Raw genomic sequence first — 16921 nt, 5'->3', positions numbered from 1 at the left:
TTCCACAACCAGAGTCGTGTTGATAACCTTTACAATGAAAGCTATGAAGTTAACTTAATTCACTATCAAAGTATCCTTTGTCTCAGCACATTCATGAGCGCAAGATTTCTGAACAGGTCTCGAAAACCATGCCAGGACCAGCAGAAGCACCAGTGCTGACATTAGGTCCACTTAGTACAGGAGCAGCCATGGAAGCTCCATCATTCCGCACTGTAGCTCCACCAATCTATTATCAAATCAAATCAAATTATATTGGCCACATGCGCCGAATACAACAGGTGCAGAAATTACAGTGAAATGCTTACTTACAGCCCTTAACCAACAGTGCATTTATTTTTTATAAAAAAGTAAAATAAAACAACAACAAAAAAGTGTTGAGAAAAAAAGAGCAGAAGTAAAATAAAATAACAGTAGGGAGGCTATATATACAGGGGGGTACCGGTGCAGAGTCAATGTGCGGGGGGCACCGGCTAGTTGAGGTAGTTGAAGTAATATGGGGACAGTGGGGAGAACAAGTATTTGATACACTGCCGATTTTGCAGGTTTTCCTACTTACAAAGCATGTAGAGGTCTGTAATTTTTATTATAGGTACACTTCAACTGTGAGAGACGGAATCTAAAACAAAAATCCAGAAAATCACATTGTATGATTTTTAAGTAATTAATTTGCATTTTATTGCATGACATAAGTATTTGATCACCTACCAACCAGTAAGAATTCCGGCTCTCACAGACCTGTTAGTTTTTCTTTAAGAAGCCCTCCTGTTCTCCACTCATTACCTGTATTAACTGCACCTGTTTGAACTTGTTACCTGTATAAAAGACACCTGTCCACACACTCAATCAAACAGACTCCAACCTCTCCACAATGGCCAAGACCAGAGAGCTGTGTAAGGACATCAGGTATAAAATTGTAGACCTGCACAAGGCTGGGATGGGCTACAGGACAATAGGCAAGCAGCTTGGTGAGAAGGCAACAACTGTTGGCGCAATTATTAGAAAATGGAAGAAGTTCAAGATGACGGTCAATCACCCTCGGTCTGGGGCTCCATGCAAGATCTCACCTCGTGGGGCATCAATGATCATGAGGAAGCTGAGGGATCAGCCCAGAACTACACGGCAAGACCTGGTCAATGACCTGAAGAGAGCTGGGACCACAGTCTCAAAGAAAACCATTAGTAACACACTACGGCGTCATGGATTAAAATCCTGCAGCGCACGCAAGGTCCCCCTGCCAGCGCATGTCCAGGCCCATCTGAAGTTTGCCAATGACCATCTGGATGATCCAGAGGAGGAATGGGAGAAGGTCATGTGGTCTGATGAGACATGTGGTCTGATGAGACCACTCGCCGTGTTTGGAGGAAGAAGAAGGATGAGTACAACCCCAATTACACCATCCCAACCGTGAAGCATGGAGGTGGAAACATCATTCTTTGGGGATGCTTTTCTGCAAAGGGGACAGGACGACTGCACCGTATTGAGGGGAGGATGGATGGGGCCATGTATCGCGAGATCTTGGCCAACAACCTCCTTCCCTCAGTAAGAGCATTGAAGATGGGTCGTGGCTGGGTCTTCCAGCATGACAACGACCCGAAACACACAGCCAGGGCAACTAAGGAGTGGCTCCGTAAGAAGCATCTCAAGGTCCTGGAGTGGCCTAGCTAGTCTCCAGACCTGAACCCAATAGAACATCTTTGGAGGGAGCTGAAAGTCCGTATTGTCCAGCGACAGCCCCGAAACATGAAGGATCTGGAGAAGGTCTGTATGGAGGAGTGGGCAGTGCAAATAGTCCGGGTAGCCATGATTAGCTGTTCAGGAGTCTTATGGCTTGGGGGTAGAAGCTGTTGAGAAGTCTTTTGGACCTAGACTTGGCACTCCAGTACCGCTTGCCGTGCGGTAGCAGAGAGAACAGTCTATGACTAGGGTGGCTGGAGTCTTTGACAATTTTATAATATAATATATAATATGACATTTAGCAGATGCTTTTATCCAAAGCGACTTACAGTCATGTGTGCATAAATTTTTACGTATGGGTGGTCCCGGGGATCGAACCCACTACCCTGGCGTTACAAGTGCCATGCTCTACCAATTGAGCTACAGAAGACCACAATTTTGAGGGCCTTCCTCTGACACCGCCTGGTATAGAGGTCCTGGATGGTAGGAAGCTTGGCCCCAGTGATGTACTGGGCCGTACACACTACCCTCTGTAGTGCCTTGCGGTCAGAGGCCGAACAGTTGCCATACCAGGCGGTGATGCAACCAGTCAGGATGCTCTCGATGGTGCAGCTGTAGAATTTTTTGAGGATCTGAGGACCCATGCCAAATCTTTTCAGTCTCCTGAGGGGGAATAGGCTTTGTCGTGCCCTCTTCACGACTGTCTTGGTGTGTTTGGACCATGATAGTTCGTTGGTGATGTGGACACCAAGGAACTTGAAGCTCTCAACCTGTTCCACTACAGCCTCGTCGATGAGAATGGGGGCGTGCTCAGTCCTCTTTTTTTTCCTGTAGTCCACAATCCTCTCCTTTGTCTTGGTCACGTTGAGGGAGAGGTTGTTATCCTGGCACCACACGGCCAGGTCTCTGACCTCCTCCCTATAGGCTGTCTCATCGTTGTCAGTGATCAGGCCTACCACTGTTGTGTCGTCTGCAAACTTAATGATGGTGTTGGAGTCGTGCCTGGCATGGGTGAACAGGGCGTACAGGAGGGGACTGAGCACGCACCCCTGAGGGGCCCCCGTGTTGAGGATCAGTGTGGCAGATGTGTTGTTACCTACCCTTACCACCTGGGGGCGGCCCGTCAGGAAGTCCAGGATCCAGTTGCAGAGGGAGGTGTTTAGTCCCAGGATCCTTAGCTTAGTGATGAGCTTTGAGGGCACTATGGTGTTGAATGCTGAGCTGTAGTCAATGAATAGCATTCTCACGTAGGTGTTCCTCTTGTCCAGGTGGGAAAGGGCAGTGTGGAGTGCAATAGAGATTGCATCATCTATGGATCTGTTGGGGCGGTATGCAAATTGGAGTGGGTCTAGGGTTTCTGGGATAATGGTGTTGATGTGAGCCATGACCAGCCTTTCAAAGCACTTCATGGCTACAGGTTGGTAGTCATTTAGGCAGGTTATCTTAGTGTCCTTGGGCACAGGGACTATGGTGGTCTGCTTGAAACATGTTGGTATTACAGACTCAGTCAGGGACATGTTGAAGACACTTGCCAGTTGGTCAGCACATGCTCAGAGTACACGTCCTGGTAATCCGTCTGGCCCTGCGGCCTTGTGAATGTTGACCTGCTTAAAAGTCTTACTCACATCGGCTACGGAGAACGTGATCACATAATCATCCGGAACAGCTGGTGCTCTCATGCATGCCTCTGTATACGATACATCATGACTGATTCTATATCTCTGAGCCTCTCTCCACACCTGGCATCCACCAAATGTTGCACTATGTTCCCCCTAAGAATCACAAGACTTAACCTTCACATTGCTCCCACATTCACCAAGAGTGATTAAGTCAAAGCTTGTGACAGGATGTGTAGGGCTATATGATAGCCACAATAGCAGTTAATTAGCGTTTAATTTTGGGGGGGTAATTACAGGCGAATATATTTATAAAAGTGACCTTCTCCGAGAGAGATTTCCACGGCTATCAAAACGTCACGCCGGGGTAAGCCTACACGAAACACAGGCCTTGTATGAGGTAGATCTAAAATCCTCTACGGAAAAATGAATGGTGGAAAAACGATTGGAACCATTTCCGGGTTTTACCGCTAGGTTTTATGGGTATTATGACGCGTCCACTGTGTCTGGACTATAGACAGTACTTTAATTAGCATAGCAACGCCTGAGGTCTGTAACCACGACACAGGTATTTTGCCCAACGGAATAGCTACATTCGGTAAGATAAACATCAAACACTGCAGCGTTTTGTTTCCGAACCAATTGAATCGTGTATTATTAGCTAGCTATAGCATCCTTCAACCTCATTCTCTCGGCTAGCTAACAGTCAGTAGTAGCTAGATAGCAAGCCAGCCAGCTCTTTCCAGCAGCTCTTCTAGCTAGCTAAAGTACTGTAATTCTCTGTTTTTATCAATTGGCAAGAATGCCAAGATGGTACAAGTTAACAGTATAAGTTATATAGTGAGCTGGCTAGTTGTGCATTCACAAGTAGCTTGCTATACGCCCAAATTGACAGTAACTTACTGACAGGTATTTGATCTAACTACTGTAGCTAGCTAACGTTAGCTCGTAGCAGCTAGCTAACATGGTGGTGCCAGTGAATCAGCTAGTAAGCTAAAAGATGCGATTCATGTTCGCTAGCTAGCTAACGTTAGCGACCTTGGGAGACAGGAGTAAATTGCTGCACAGTCCAGTTTGTTAGACGCCAAATTGCTTGTGCAATGCATTCACCAGGGCCCGGTTTCCCAAAATCATCTTAAGGCTAAGTTCGTCGTTGGGAAACTGGGCCCAGTTCTCTGGAAACATGGTGCTGATATTAACTTAGTTCAAGATTCAAGATTTTGTCATATCAGAAGTTATTCCTATGAAACCTGCTCATACACTTGTTCTCTGTCTTATCACCTTGCTAGATATGGCTGAGCCGGAGCTTCTGCTGGATTCCAATATCAGACTTTGGGTGGTTTTGCCCATTGTCTTCATCACTTTCCTTGTTGGGGTGATTCGACATTATGTCTCCATTCTGCTTCAGAGTGACAAGAAGCTGACGTTAGAGCAGGTATCAGACAGGTAAGGGTATTGGAAGCATGTAGGCCTAGATGGACGGTGCATTGACAGTTTATAAAAGGGCTTGAGAGCATGTAGGGTTAAAGTAGAAATGTCTTACCCTGAGTTTGTTTTGACATATTCCTCTCCAATATTCAGCCAGGTTCTCATCAGGAGCAGAATCCTCAGAGAGAATGGGAAGTACATTCCAAAACAGGTGAGATCAATGTTGGATTGACCATAAAACGCCACACATCTTCGCTTCTTTGCACTGTTTGACTCTGCTACGTAAAAAAAAAAAAAATTTATACTGGTTGCGCTCAGACTTTGAGACCTCTCTTTTTCTTCAGTCATTCTTGATGAGGAAGTTTTACTTCAATAATCAAGAAGATGGATTCTTCAAAAATACCAAAAGAAAGGTTGTTCCTCCCTCCCCAATGACAGGTGAGCGTAAGATAATCATATCATACCTTCTCATATAATCCTATTCTCATACCATGATAGGCAGGTATTGGGCCGTGTATCTCTATATTAAACCCAGACACATGATATGGAGTATATTACTTCTGATAGTGCACCAATTACAACTCAGTTTGTTTGGGATTGCACTCTGTAAAGCTACACTAACTGTTTCTTTGTCCAGACCCCAGCATGCTGACAGACATGATGAAAGGCAACGTGACCAATGTGCTTCCCATGATCCTCATCGGAGGCTGGATTAACTGGACCTTCTCAGGGTTTGTCACAAGTAAGTAACATCCTCCTCGCTCACTGCACTGAGACTGGGTTGTTTGGATGATGATTGTCACTAAAGAGCTTCGATATCAACTTTCTTTTATGGTACAGGAATGACCAGGTATTTACTAAGAAATGGCATGGTAAAATTGTTATTACATAGAAATAACCGATAAATAGCAGTAGTATATAATTAAGTGCTTCCAGTTAGTTTCTTTGCTATAAGCAGTTTGTTCAACATTTGCACAGACTGTGGTTTTATATAAATGACCAAACTTACAATGTTCTCAATAACTATTTTCTTGTTCCTCACAGCCAAGGTTCCTTTTCCTCTCACCCTGCGCTTCAAGCCCATGTTGCAACAAGGAATCGAGCTACTCTCACTTGATGCTTCCTGGTTAGTTGATGAAATACATACTTATTACATTATCTGGGTTCCGTGACGTTAATATGGTAATACTGCCTCTGAGTCCTTTTGCTAGTGTAAGCATTGATGATTTATAACCTCACCCTCATTTCTGTTTTAAGGGTGAGCTCAGCGTCGTGGTATTTCCTGAACGTGTTTGGGCTGCGAAGCATGTACTCCTTAATTTTAGGACAAGATAATGGTAATTTTCATCCAACTTCATAATTCAGTTTAGTTTTTCCTGCAAAGGTTATTGATGCATGTGTTTCTGTAAACTAGATGTGACATTATTGAATCATAGTTTGTAACCAACTTACAGCAGTACTTGTTATCAAAAGCAATAAACAGAAGGTCATTGACCTGATTTGAGGAAACAACAAAATTATTTGGAGAAATTAGACTTCTAGTAGGCAAGCGGTCTTGCCTTGATTTGATAATAGGCCAGTCTGCAACCAGTCAGTGTCATGTCAGCAGCAAGGCTGGTTATATTTGGAACATGACTCCATAATCTAATCAAATCAAATTGTATTTGTCACATAAACGTGTTTAGTAGATGTTATAGCGGGTGTAGCAAAATGCTTGTTGAAGTGGCAGGCCTCCAATACTTCACAGTCCTGGTTTTGTCACGCCAAAGCGATATGAAGTATCAATAGTGTTGATGCTGGTGTAATGTGACCCATGCAGGTGCAGACCAGTCCAGGATCATGCAGGAGCAGATGAGTGGTGCTGCCATGGCCATGCCTGCAGACACCAACAAAGCGTTCAAGGTAGAGTTGTCTACTCTTGATAACATCGACTTACTCTCTATGGTGAATTCAATTCCTACAGGTCCCAGCAGAATCATCTGACAGACAGTTGTTTATTTCCCCATTTTAGGCAGAATGGGAGGCACTTGAGCTAACTGACCACCAGTGGGCGCTGGAGAATGTTGAGGAGGAGCTCATGAGCAGGGAACTGGATCTGGATGGAATGTTCAGTAAGGAGTTACCAACGGGTATCTTCTGATTGCCAGTTCATTACTGCAGGGAACCTGCCGCTGGACAACATTTTAGTTTTACTTAAAGTGGCTGACTTGGAGTTTCTCTAGGAAATGACATAGAGAACGATATCTACATTCATTTCAGTGCCATCATTGTCCATTTACATTTAATTGTAGATTAATTAACAGAACATTATAGTATGGAGTTCAGTTAATAATTTAAACTATTTGAAAGATTCAGCCTCAGCTATGTAAAACTCATTACAAAAAAAAAACGTTAATGTTAAAAACATTTTTTTTTAAAGGTGAATGAAAATGTGTTGTGTCACTACTTTGAATCATGTTTGACTTTGTAGTCTGATTCCACCTACCTTCCATTTGTTTGGTCATACTTGTTGGTTATTTGTGAGCTTATTGAAGAAAAGAAAAAAGTGTAATATTATTAGTAACTCAACCCATTTGTAATAGGTGGCTCTTAGCAACATAAGACAACTAGCTGTTGAAGTAAAAAAAAACAAAAAAAACATGGTTATTGCTGATGATTAAATTCCAGTTAATCTTTTATCATTCCTCTTTCAGTTTGTGTGCAGCATCAGCAGCTTCTTGTCATGGCTGACATGAGGCAAATCTAGACATTGAGTGCTGGAAAACAACTGTGTGTGATAGTTTTATGCAATGTGTTATTTTTAATATTTATTTCTCCAATTTATTTTTTAACATTTCCCTTGTGTTTTTGTATAAAGACTGTTTTGACTAAATCGCTGTGGAGTTTTATTCCCTCTTAATTGCAAAGAGACACAAGGAACCCAGTTGTCATGGCAATGGCTTGGCACCTTTCTGAAGACAGCAAACACAGAAGGCATCATTTAGCTACCTGACTTGTGAACTTTTAACCTACGAAAATATGAAGCAAAGTATTTGTTTACGAAGTTGATAATAATTGTATCTAGTTACAAAAAATGTAGAAGTTGCTGCTACTTTAGTGGAGCCCTCTACCGTCGAGCTCCAGCAACTTTCTGCGGATTCTACTAAACAACACAGCCACAAAGTGAAAATTGGTTAGGTTTAGAAAGGAATGGGAATTTTAGAAATAGAGGGGTTAATGAATTTGTGGCTGTAGTAACTAGTGACGACCCCCAGATCACGGAAACCGCAAGTCTCACCAACATTGTGTTGCTCGTGCATCCGCGGTTCTTCTACTGCGCGCTCACGACTCCGGTTCACTCACTGCATGATGGCGGAGGGAGGCGGACCCGAGTCGGGTAGCTCGGCAGACTCCGATCCTGAGTCTGTAGCCGCTCAAATACCGACACCTTCAACCGACAGTCAAAAACAGTGTATCGGAACACTTCTCAAAACAACTCTACGAAAGAGCGACGAGTGGTAAGGAAGTGTTTTGAATGTAACTTTAGCAGATAGTTAGCCATTAGCTACGGTAATGTTAGCTAGGCTAGCCAGCGAGCTACTTTTCAGTTAATGGGAACTAGCTAGGTAACGTTAGCCAGCAAGCTAGCGAGTAGCTTAGGCCTGTCAGAGACGGGTAAACCGGTTCCCATTGAACAGGAAATCGTTTGATTTGTGAAGTTAGTTGGGGCAGAGTAGACGTGACTAACGTTAACAAGCTAACGGTACTTCTCACCCGATAGTTACTGGAACTAGTGCAACCTAGCTAGCTATCTAGTTGTAGTTAGTTAATAACTACTGTTAGCTAGCCAGCAAGCTATTCAAGCGAAGGCATTGCGCAAGTTAACCCTGTCTACTCACATTAGCTTGCTGGCCGGTAACTAGTTACGACATGACGAGGTGTAGTCAAAAGGCCCCTGTTCAATGCGATAACGAGTGACTGCGAAGAAATGTTACCCAGCTACCTATTTTAGAAGCTAGCTAGCTAATGCTTTGTCATTGGAACTGGATAACACCCAGCGACTGGCGCTCTCATATATTCAGTTGCCAAGGCCACAGGTTTCCAGACAAGATCTTTGCGAGGTTTTAACTTTAACTAGCCAAATCCATACTGAACAGCAAGGGAAGGGAACCAACCAATGTGGGCTCAGTAGAGTTAGGCTAACCAGACAGGCACTACCAGTACATGTGACTATTAAACACTAAATCTCTGAACCAGTTGTCTTGAGACAGCAGGCTGCCGGGTCATAACGTTGTGTTTGTTATGGTACATACATCTAGATAGCAAAATTCACAACATGTTTATTTAACTCAAGTAAGCAATCCTTTTAGTTGGGCTCGATGGCAAGTTTGATATACTCTTGGGGCAAGGCTACAGACAATTTCGATTGTTTTGGCCTCCCAGTCTGTCTAAACAGGGTAATGTCAGCTGGGTAGGTGCTTTTAGCAACGCAGTGCCTTCAGAAAGTATTCACACCCCTTTACCTTTTCCACATTTTGTTGTGTTACAGCCTGATTTTAAAATCGATTAAATTTAGATTTTGTGCCACTGATCTACACACAATACCCAATAATGTCAAAGTGAAATGTAGTTTGTAGAACATTTTTTAAAATATTAATACAAAATTAAAAGCTGAAATGTCTTGCGTCAAAGTATTCAACCCCTTTGTTATGGCAAGCCTAAGTAAGTTTGAATAAAAATGTGCTTAACAAATTGCATAAGATGCATGGACTCATTTTGTGTTAAATAATTGCGGTTAACATGATTTTTGAATAACTACTCGATCTCTGTACCCCACACATACAATTATCTGTAAGGTCCCTCAATCGAGTAGTGAATTTCAAGCACAGATTCAACCAGAAAGACCAGGGATGTTTTCCAATGCCTCGCAAAGGGCACCTATGGGTAGATGGGTAAAAAAAAAAAGCAGACATTGAATATCCCCTTTGAGCATGGTGAAGTTATGAATTACACTTTGGATGAGGTATCCCATGTGGTCCCCTGTAGCTCAGTTGGTAGAGCATGGCGCTTGCAACACCAGGGTTGTGGGTTCATTTCCCACGGGGGGCCAGTATGAAAATGTATGCACTCACTAACTGTAAGTCGCTCTGGATAAGAGCGTCTGCTAAATGACTAAAATGTAAATGTAACAATAGACCCAGTCACTACAAAGATACAAGCGTCCTTCTTAACTCAGTTGCCTGAGAGGAAGGAAACTGCTCAGGGATTTCACCATGAGGCCAATGGTGATTTTAAAACAGTTACAGATTTTAATGGCTGTGATAGAACTGGGGATGGCTCAACAACATTGTAATTACTCAACTATACTAACCTAATTGACCGAGTGAAAAGAAGGAAGCCTGTACAGAATTAAACATATTCCAAAAAATGCATCCTGTTTTGTAACAAGGTGCTTAAGTAATACTGCAAAAGATGTGGCAATTAACTTTTTGTCCTGAATACAAAGCGTTATGTTTGGGGCAAACACATCACTGAGTACCACTGTTCATATTTTCAAGCATGGTGGTGGCTGCATCATGTTATGGGTATGCTTGTCATTAGCAAGGACAAGGGTGTTTTTAGGATAAAAATAAATAGATTAGAGCTAAGCACAGGCAAAATCCTAGAGGAAAACCTGATTCAGTCTGCTTTTCAACAGACACTGGGAGACAAATTCACCTTTCAGCAGGACAATAACCTAAAACACAAGGCCAAGTCTACACTGGAGTTGCTTACCAAGACGACGTTGAATGTTCCTGAATGGCCTAGTTACAGTTTTGACTTAAATCATCTTAAATCTATGGCAAGGCTTGAAAATGCCTGTCTAGCAATGATCAACAAAACTTGACAGAGCTCGAAGAAGTTTAAGAAGAATAATGGGCAAATATTGAACAAGCCAGGTGTGCAAAGCTCCAAGGCGCTGCACAAGTTAGCCCTGTCTGTTCACATTAGCTTGCTAGCCGGCTAACTAGTTACGACATAACGAGGTGTATTCAAAAGGCCCCTGTTCAATGCGATAATGAGTGACTGCGAACTAAAGTGAACTAGCTAGCTATTTTACATGCTAGCTAATGCTTTGTCATTGGAACTGGATACCCCAAAAGACTCACAGCTGTAATCGCCGCTAAAGTTGCTTCAACAAAGTATTGAATACTTATGAATACTCTACATAGTGAATACTAATGTAAATTAGGTTCCGTGTGGCTCAGTTGGTAGAGCATGGCGCTTGCAACGCCAGGGTTGTGGGTTTGATTCCCACGGGGGACCAATGCGAAAAAGTATGAAAATGTATGAACTCACTACTGTAAGTCGCTCTGGATAAGAGCGTCTGCTAAATGACAAAAATTTAAATGTAAAATTAGATTTCTGTATTGCAAACATTTCTAAAAACATGTTTTAACTTTGATTATGGGGTATTGTGTGTAGATGGGTGAGAACGGGATTATTATTATTTTTAATCCATTTTGAATTCAGGCTGTAACACAACAATGTGTAAGTGTATGAATACTTTCTGAAGGCACTGTATTTACATACACTAGCGTTGGTTTAAATTGTATTGGGTTGCACAAAAACAATCAGTGGGAAGCCAGAAGTTAAATACAACTCCATTTCAACTTACTGTGCTGGTGGGCAGGACTGTTGGGAATTTGAGTCAAAATATGTAAAGGATCGTATTATTAAACAGACTTTCCAAACGTTTGTCTGTACACCCACTCCCTCTGCTTACCTCATGTCAAAATAAGTCCCTCACAAGTTGTTCCTTTTTTGTCCACATATGGTGCACGTGCAGGACTTTTATTTTGACATGAGGTAAGCAGGGTCAACAGACCCACGTTTGAAAAATCTGTTAATACGATCCTTTAGATATTTTGTCTCAAATTCCCCCATCCTAATGACCAACCGTCCTGCCCACTGGCACAGTAAATTGAAATGGAATTATATTTAACTTCTGGCTTCCCATGGAATGTTTTTGTGCAACCCAATACAATTGAAAGCAACGCTAGTGTATGTAAATACTGCTAAATGCAGCCCATAGCTGCCCAGCTGATAGGTATCTGACTATGGCTGCATTTACACCGGCAGCCCAATTCTGATCTTTTGCCACTAATAGTTTTTTTGACCAATCAGATCTGATGTTTTGTCAATAATTGGGAAAAAAAATCAGAATTGGTCTGCCTTTGTAAACGCATCCTAGTATGTTGACTCTTGACCTCATTTTAAACACAGCTGAGATGGGCATTATAAAGGCTTTAGTTGCAGTACCATGTGTCTTATTTGAAGTACACCTAGCTAATTTAGTCACTAAGTTATCAATTCTAATAAGAGTTCTTTAGAAATAAAGTTTCCCCTGCCTGAACTTTGGACCATGTGAAATCCTGCTAACAAGCTTATGTAGTGGAAGGGATTCTTACTTGAGATGCGATTTAAAGATATCCTAGCTCACTGTTACTATATGTGAATGTGACCGAGAGCACAAGACAGTTTGTTTTGGAGTTGCATAATATGTTGACAGTTGAATACTAACACTAACCAGGTTTCCATTCAACCTTTTTATGCAAGTAAAGTACATTTGACGGGCCTGATGGAAACAGAACATTTTTCAGTAAACTTTCCAAATGTCGACAAAACAAAATGCGCTAGACAAGGTGGGATCTTTTTGTGTCGGTAAATTCAACGATGCGAGAAATGTTGGTGGAAAAACTATTTTTTCTTTATGCACAAATATTTATATAATAACAATCATATCGAAGTAAACTTTGAGATGACGTGTGGTCCTCCTACTACGACTCTTCGGGGAAGCATGCAGTTTATTAGGCTACAGATTAAATAAGTTATGATAAACTTCAGGGTGGTGAAAGTGCAAGGTGATGAGCTTGATGCTCCTTTCCAATAAATATTGAGGGTCTTATTCTGGTGACGATGCTTGGCTGCCTTTGAAAAATAAATATCTCGCTGTTTTGCAGATAATAATCTCATCATGTAGGCTCTACGTGCGCTCTAGCCAACAGCGCGCACATAGAGCTGTTAGCTAGAGTGCACGTGCCAATACCAGAGTGGGCATACTCGCTGTATAAAGCAACAATTTTGTGAGAAAACAATCAGAATTGAAAATGCAATGGAAACCCATTTAACTACACTGAACAAAAATTTTAACAAAACATATTTGGTTTCATAAGCTGAAATAAAAGATCCCAGAAATGTTCTATACATACAAAAAGCTTCTCCTGTTGTGCACAAATTTGTTTACATCCCTGTTAGTGAGCGTTTCTCATTTGCCAAGATAATCCATCCACCTGACAGGTGTGGCATATCAAGAAGCTGATTAAACAGCATGATCATTACACAGGTGCCCCTTGTGCTGGGGACAATAACACAATGCCACAGATGTGGCAAGTTTTGAGGGAGTGTGCAATTGGAATGTCCACCAGAGCTGTTGCCAGGGAATTTAATGTTAATTCTCTACCAACGTCGTTTTAGAGAATTTGGCAGTACATCCAACCGGCCTCACAACCGCAGACCACATGTATGGCGTCATGTGGGCGAGCGGTTTGCTGATGTCAACATTGTGAACAGAGTGCCCCATGGTGGCGGTAGGGTTATGGTATGGGCAGACAAAAACACAATTGCATTTTATCGATGGCAATATCAATGCACAGAAATACTGTGACGAGATCCTGAGGCCCGTTTTTTTTTTATGGTATCTGTGACCAACCGATGCATACAGTGCATTCACAAAGTATTCAGACCCCTTCACTTTTTCCACATTTTGTTACTTTACAGCCCTATTCTAAAATATATTTAAATCGTTTTCCCCCCCCTCATCAATCTACACTCAATACCCCATAATGACAAAGCAAAAACAGGTTGTAATTTTTTTCTCTCGCATTTATTAAATAAACGGAAATATCACATTTACATAAGTATTCAGACCCTTTACTCAGTACTTTGTTGAAGCACCATTGGCAGCGATTACAGCCTTGAGTCTTCTTGGGTATGACGCTACAAACTTGGCTCACCTGTATTTTGCGAGTTTCTCCCATTCTTCTCTGCAGATCCTCTCAAGCTCTGACAGGTTGGACGGGGAGCTTCGCTGCACAGCTATTTTCTGGTCTCCAGAGATGTTCGATCAGGTTCAAGTCCGGGCTCTGGCTGGGCCACTCAAGGACATTCAGAGACTTGTTCTGAAGCCACTCCTGCGTTGTCTTGGCTGTGTGCTTAGGGTCGTTGTCCTGCTGGAAGGTGAACCTTCGCCCCAGTCTGAGGTCCTGAGTGCTCTGGAGCAGGTTTTCATCAAGGATCTCTCTGTACTTTGCTCCGTTAATCTTTCCCTCGATCCTGACTAGTCTCCATGTCCCTGCCACTGAAAAACATCCCCACAGCATGATGCTGCCACCACCATGCTTCACCGTAGGGATGGTATTGGCCAGGTGATGAGCGGTGCTTTGTTTCCTCCAGATGTGACGCTTGGCATTCAGGCCAAAGAGTTAAATATTGGTTTCATCAGACCAGAGAATCTTGTTTCTTATGGTCTGAGAGTCCTTTAGGTGCCTTTTGGCAAACTCCAAGCGGGCTGTCATGTGCCTTTTACTGAGGAGTTGCTTCCGTCTGGCCACTCTACCATAAAGGCCTGATTGGTGGAGTGCTGCAGAGATGGTTGTCCTTCAGAGTGACCATTGGGTTCTTGGTCACCTCCCTGACCAAGGCCTTTCTCCCACAAGTGCTCAGATTGGCCAGGCGGCCAGCTCTAGGAAGAGTCTAGGTGGTTCCAAACTTCTTCCATTTTAGAATGATTGAGGCCGCTGTGTCCTTGGACCTTCAATGCTACAGAAATGTTTTGGTACCCTTCCCCAGATCTGTGCCTCGACACAATCCTGTCTTGGAGCTCTACAGACAATTCCTTCGACCTCATGGCTTGGTTTTTGTTCTGAGATGCACTGTCAACTGTGGGACCTTATATAGACAGGTGTGAGCCATGTCCAATTACATTTCTTTTTTTTACATTTTACACAATTAATTGAATATACCACAGGTGGAGTCCAATCAAGTTGTAGAAACATCTCAAGGATGATCAATGGAAACAGGATGCACCGGAGCTCAATTGAGTCTCATAGCAAAGGGTCTGAATACTTACGTGAATAAGTTATTATTTGCAAAAATGTCTAAACCGGTTTTAGCTTTGTCATTCTGGTGGTATTGTGTCGATTTGAGAAACTAATTTAATAAATTTTAGAATAAGGCTGTAGCGTAACAAAATGTGGAAAAAGTGAAGGGGTCTGAATACTTTCTGAATACACTGTATCTGTATTCCCAGTCATGTGAAATCAATAGTTTAGGGCCTAATTTATTTATTTCAATTGACTGATTTCCTTATATGAACTGTGACTCAGTAAAATCTTTGAAATTGTTGAATTTTTTTTTTTGTGTGTGTAGTATTTATAAAAATTTGGTACATGGGAATTTAACCTCAATGTATTTTTATATGCACTACGTCGTCATGCACAGCCTTTTATTTGCATCAAGTCAATTTGATGGAAACATCTCTGGTGTGAAAATGCGCATATTGTTTTTATGCAGATTTTAGAATATTCACTTGATAATCTGTCGCCAACTGGATGGAAACCTAGCAATTGTTAGAGATAATTTAGAAACTAGTGGCACAAATTGTCTGCATGCAAGGCAAGTTTTATATAAAACATTAGTTTTACCCTTGTGTGATATACACTACCAGTCAAAAGTTTGGACACACCTACTCATTCCAGGGTTTTTCTTTATTTTTACTATTTTCTACATTGTAGAATAATAGTGAAGACAGCAAAACTGTGAAATAACACATATGGAATCATGTAGTAACCAAAAAAGTGTTAAACAAATCAAAATATATTTTATATTTGAGATTCTTCAAATAGGCACCCTTTGCCTTGATGACAGTTTTGCACACTTGGCATTCTCTCAAACAGCTTCACCTGGAATGCTATTCCAGCAGTTTTGATGGAGTTCCCACATATGCTGAGCACTTGTTGGCTGCTTTACCTTCACTCTACGGTCCAACTCTTCCCAAACCATCTCAATTGGGTTGAGATCGGGTGATTGTGTGGAGGCCAGGTCATCTGATGCAGCACTCCATCACTCTCCTTCTTGGTCAAATTGCCCTTACACAGCTTGGAGGTGTGTTGGGTCATTGTCCTGTTGAAAAACAAATGATACTCCCACTAAGCACAAACCAGATGGGATGGTGTATCGCTGCAGAATGCTGTGGTAGCCATGCTGGTTAATTGTGCCTAGAACAGTTGATGTCTCTGTTACTTGAACTCTGTGAAGCATTTATTTGGGCTGCAATCTGAGGTGCAGTTAACTCTAATGAACTTATCCTCTGCAGCAGAGGTAACTCTGGGTCTTCCTTTCCTGTGGCGGTCCTCATGAGAGCCAGTTTCATCATAGCGCTTAATGTTTTTTGCGACTGCACTTGAAGAAACTTTCAAAGTTCTTGACATTTTCCGTATTGACTGACCTTCATGTCTTAAAGTAATGATGGACTGTCGTTTCTCTTTGCTTATTTGAGCTGTTCTTGCCATAATATGGACTTGGTCTTTTACCAAATAGGGCTATCTTCTGTATACCTTGTCACAACACAACTGATTGGCTCAAACGCATTAAGAAGGAAAGAAATTCCACAAATTAACCTTTAAGAAGGCACACCTGTTAATTGAAATGCATTCCAGGTGACTACCTCATGAAGCTGGTTGAGAGAATGCCAAGAGTGTGCAAAGCTGTCATCAAGGCGAGTGGTGGCTATTTGAAGAATCTCAAATATAAAATATATTTGGATTTGTTTAACACTTTTTTGGATACTACATGATTCCATATGTGTTATTACATAGTTTTGATGTCTTCACTATTATTCAACATTTTACAAAATTGTCAAAATAAAGAAAAACCCTTGTACGAGTAGGTGTGTCCTAACATTTGACTGGAACTGTACATTTTAACCTGGAAGTTATCATCCTCATTCTACCCAATACAGTATCTTAACAAGGCACTTCTTTTTGCAGGTTTCTGATTGATAGCCGGTGGTTCAAGCAGTGGAAAAAATATGTGGGATTTGACAGCTGGGATATGTACAATGTTGGAGAGCACAGTCTCTATCCCGGCCCTGTTGACAACTCTGGCCTGTTCTCATGTAATGA

At 42.0% G+C, this 16921-nt stretch overlaps 2 protein-coding genes across 2 annotated transcripts in view; both read left to right on the top strand.

Moving 5' to 3' along the window:
* The first annotated feature begins 3780 nt into the window (after positions 1-3780).
* On the top strand, positions 3781-7590 carry LOC121578518 (ER membrane protein complex subunit 3). The gene is made up of 9 exons (XM_041892885.2): positions 3781-3888; positions 4580-4736; positions 4872-4929; positions 5063-5156; positions 5356-5460; positions 5763-5844; positions 5976-6055; positions 6538-6620; positions 6730-7590. The coding sequence occupies exons 2-9, from the start codon at positions 4582-4584 to the stop codon at positions 6856-6858; spliced, it is 786 nt and encodes a 261-aa protein (XP_041748819.1). The 5' UTR covers positions 3781-3888; positions 4580-4581; the 3' UTR covers positions 6859-7590.
* Positions 7591-7682: 92 nt separating this feature from the next.
* LOC121577584 (ubiquitin carboxyl-terminal hydrolase 4) overlaps positions 7683-16921 on the top strand; it is a 38509-nt gene continuing 29270 nt past the window's right edge. Inside the window, exons 1-2 of the mRNA XM_041891311.2 lie at positions 7683-8215; positions 16787-16914. Of these exons, the coding sequence (XP_041747245.2) occupies positions 8064-8215; positions 16787-16914 (280 nt within the window). The 5' untranslated portion in view covers positions 7683-8063. The remainder of the gene's footprint in view (positions 8216-16786; positions 16915-16921) is intronic.

Source organism: Coregonus clupeaformis, chromosome 12 (assembly GCF_020615455.1).
Source record: "Coregonus clupeaformis isolate EN_2021a chromosome 12, ASM2061545v1, whole genome shotgun sequence".
NCBI lineage: Eukaryota > Metazoa > Chordata > Actinopteri > Salmoniformes > Salmonidae > Coregonus > Coregonus clupeaformis.
Note: the sequence above shows the minus strand (reverse complement) of the source record. Positions and strands in the feature narration are given on the sequence as shown.

Coding starts and splice junctions, on each gene's coding strand:
- LOC121578518 (XM_041892885.2), top strand. CDS start 4,582: ATGGCTGAGCCGGAGCTTCTGCTGGATTCCAATATCAGACTTTGGGTG. Junction 5,845..5,975: donor CTCTCACTTGATGCTTCCTG/GTTAGTTGATGA, acceptor TTCTGTTTTAAG/GGTGAGCTCAGCGTCGTGGT. Junction 6,621..6,729: donor ACACCAACAAAGCGTTCAAG/GTAGAGTTGTCT, acceptor TCCCCATTTTAG/GCAGAATGGGAGGCACTTGA.